This window comes from Copadichromis virginalis, linkage group LG11 (assembly GCF_057382275.1).
Source record: "Copadichromis virginalis isolate Kocher_CV1m ecotype Utaka linkage group LG11, C_Virginalis_male_GT1.1, whole genome shotgun sequence".
NCBI lineage: Eukaryota > Metazoa > Chordata > Actinopteri > Cichliformes > Cichlidae > Copadichromis > Copadichromis virginalis.
In genome coordinates, this window is record NC_140628.1 from 36,708,690 (window position 1) to 36,711,348 (window position 2,659).

General features: G+C 42.5%; 1 protein-coding gene across 1 annotated transcript; it reads right to left on the reverse strand.

The window, feature by feature from the left end:
* Nucleotides 1-982: 982 nt before the first annotated feature.
* On the reverse strand, nt 983-2,078 carry LOC146699357 (uncharacterized). Its single transcript, XM_085472745.1, has 2 exons — nt 1,986-2,078; nt 983-1,865 (listed from the first exon to the last, which is right to left on the reverse strand). The coding sequence occupies exons 1-2, from the start codon at nt 2,037-2,039 to the stop codon at nt 1,335-1,337; spliced, it is 585 nt and encodes a 194-aa protein (XP_085328871.1). The 5' UTR covers nt 2,040-2,078; the 3' UTR covers nt 983-1,334.
* Nucleotides 2,079-2,659: the final 581 nt, after the last annotated feature.

A 2,659-nucleotide genomic window follows, 5' to 3' on the forward strand; every position in this document is an offset into this window, starting at 1 on the left:
ATGGCCTCTAAGCAGCTGAGGGTGGTGCTGGTGATGGGATAGACGCTAATCACTAGAGAAACAAACGCGGACGAGAGCCATAAGCAGTGTCAGATGTTCGGCTCCATCCTGTCATATACACTGATAAGCTATCGTGACAGATTGTTCAAATAAGGAATAAAGACAAAGATGCGATGCTCCTCTAGTTGGGAAAAGAATGTGAACTAATTCAGTGGTATTAGCTCAAAGAGGTCCAGTCTAACATCAGTGTAATTACAGGTTAATAATAGGAGAAATTATTGTAGAGAAAAATGTAAACTAAACAACAACAAAAGAATATAAATGATGAATATGAGGGGAAAAATACATGATACGTGATTTCTTAAGTCTTCCTAGTTATATAAACATTTTATCTGATATCTGTACCTGAGCTGAGGTGAGGTGACGCAAACATTTCCCCGTTGTGGGATCAGTAAAGTCTTATCTTATCTTATTTTTCAGTGAATACAGAAGGCTCTCTGTGAGGTCTTTGAAGTGAGAGATGCTGCAGAGCTTCATGCTCAGATTTCACACCTGGAGGATGTAACTCTGCAGGAGGTCGAGCTTCACACCTCTGATCCGGACTAAAGGGAGCTGTCAGAGCAACCGCAGACTAGAGTCTTCCGGATTTCTTTTAATCTTAAAATAACCACACCACGTGTTGTTGTAGTTTTTTTTTTTGTCTTTTTATTTTAAAGAGTACAGCTCACCATAGGGAGAATCCAGAATAAATTATTGTGCAAAAAAGACAAGATTTAACGTCAGATTGAATACAAGTGATGTTGTAGCCTACACAGAGATACAGATGTCGCTCTTGCCAGCAGAGAGGTGAATATGAGGAGCTGCGTGGGTCTCCCAGCCTCAAACACTGGGCTTCCACACCTGGAAATGTGATGTATGGACACTCAGTCACAGCAGTTCATAAAAGAGAATAGAAGCTCTTGAGTTTCGTGAAACTCACCTCTTCACTCGCTCTTCAGCGCAGCAATCCCAGCCGGACTGCTGGGCTGATCCAGCTCACCTGTGTCCCGCGGTAGAGTCCCTGTGTAAGCAGATTAAATGGATGCCCCACTGACAGAGCTTATTGAAAAGTATTTAAAACAGTGAGTTAACCCTATCACACATACAGCGCAGGTAGAAAACATACATTTAGCTACATTATTTACAGGATCTGAGGTTCTGCGTCTTTATAAGACTACAACACCTATCCTTTTCAGTTACAAAAAATAGATACCAACAATCATTGTTAAATATTTTTGAGTGTTTATGTTAAATAGTTTATAGTCATTGATAGCTCTGAAGTCCCTGCCTGGTGATCAGGGCCAAGGTCTCCACAAAGTGTGGCTGGAGGGGGAGCTCTGGGCTGAGCTCTGTTTGGTCGCTCCTCTCTCTGCTCTGATCTCGGACTCTCTTTGTTTCTGAGGCTGTTTGGGGACTCTGGGAAACCTTTGTTGGAGTGGGAGTGGGTAAGGTCGGATCAAACGTTTCTCCCCTGAGGCACGTGCTTGAGCTTGTTTGAGTTTGAGCTTGGACTTCTGCCTCAGCATCCGCAGAATAAACTTTGCGTGCGGCAAAAAGTTTCTGCTTTGGAGACCTTCGGGCTGTGAGTGTGAACGGGCCAAACGAGCGGGAAAAGCTGCATGCAGCGCCGATCCGAGCTCCGACCCTTTCCCCTCGGGGCCCAGAAACCCCGAAGCTGTCTGCAGGCAAGTGGAGAAACCGTCCTGGAAGGAGCGTTTCTGGTCCCCACGTCCACCTGTAGTCTTGTCTCCTTTGGCATTGTTCTGGAGGAAGAGGACTGTGTGCTCCAGTATCTCAGCTTTCTCCACTCGGTGTTGAGTGGACCCCTGCATGAGAGCAGCAAGTTAACTGATCTTTACATTACATTAAAAAAAAGAAAACATTAATAAATAAACAGTACTGAAATTCATGAACCATATTCAAAGAGAACTAAAATATGATCTTACTTCTTGTGGCTCCTGCAGCAACATGGTCCTCAGACACTCCAAACTGCGGTTCATTCTGTCCCTTCGACGTTTCTCCACCTGAGATTTTATTAACTATCGCAAAAGGAAAAGAAAAGTCTAAAAGTGTTTTTTTTTTTTGTTTTAATTTCTGTGTTACAAGTGATGCAAAGTTGATCAGACGTTACCCGAGAAACAAACGAAATATAATCGCAGCTGCGTCTAAATTCCAATTTGATTGAAACAAACGACCAAATCCTCATTAGAATCTTTGTCAAAGTGGCTGCATTTGCCCATGTGAATAAAAAAAATCAAAGTTGTTTTTTTCTTTTTTTACCTTTTTATTGTTTGTTGCTTCCTCGGCTTCCTGTAGCAGCTTCATGGTTGCAGATGCTCTAACACCTTCTTTCTCAGGCTGACACCGATCAGGTAATGAGGCTCTTGTTCGACTTCTTTTTACTGACTCCCTGTAGCTAAAAGACTCCTCCTCCTCCAAACCCCTCCTCCTGGTATCTCAACCTCGTCGTTCCTTAAAACCCAACCAAGATTTAATTAATTTAAATCTCCTATCACAGTCTCATATTCACCAAACACGGAGATCTTCCCCATTGCGCAGAAATTTTACGTGTATGCATAAAAACTCACACGTAAAAATAACCAATAAAAAATAATTTAAA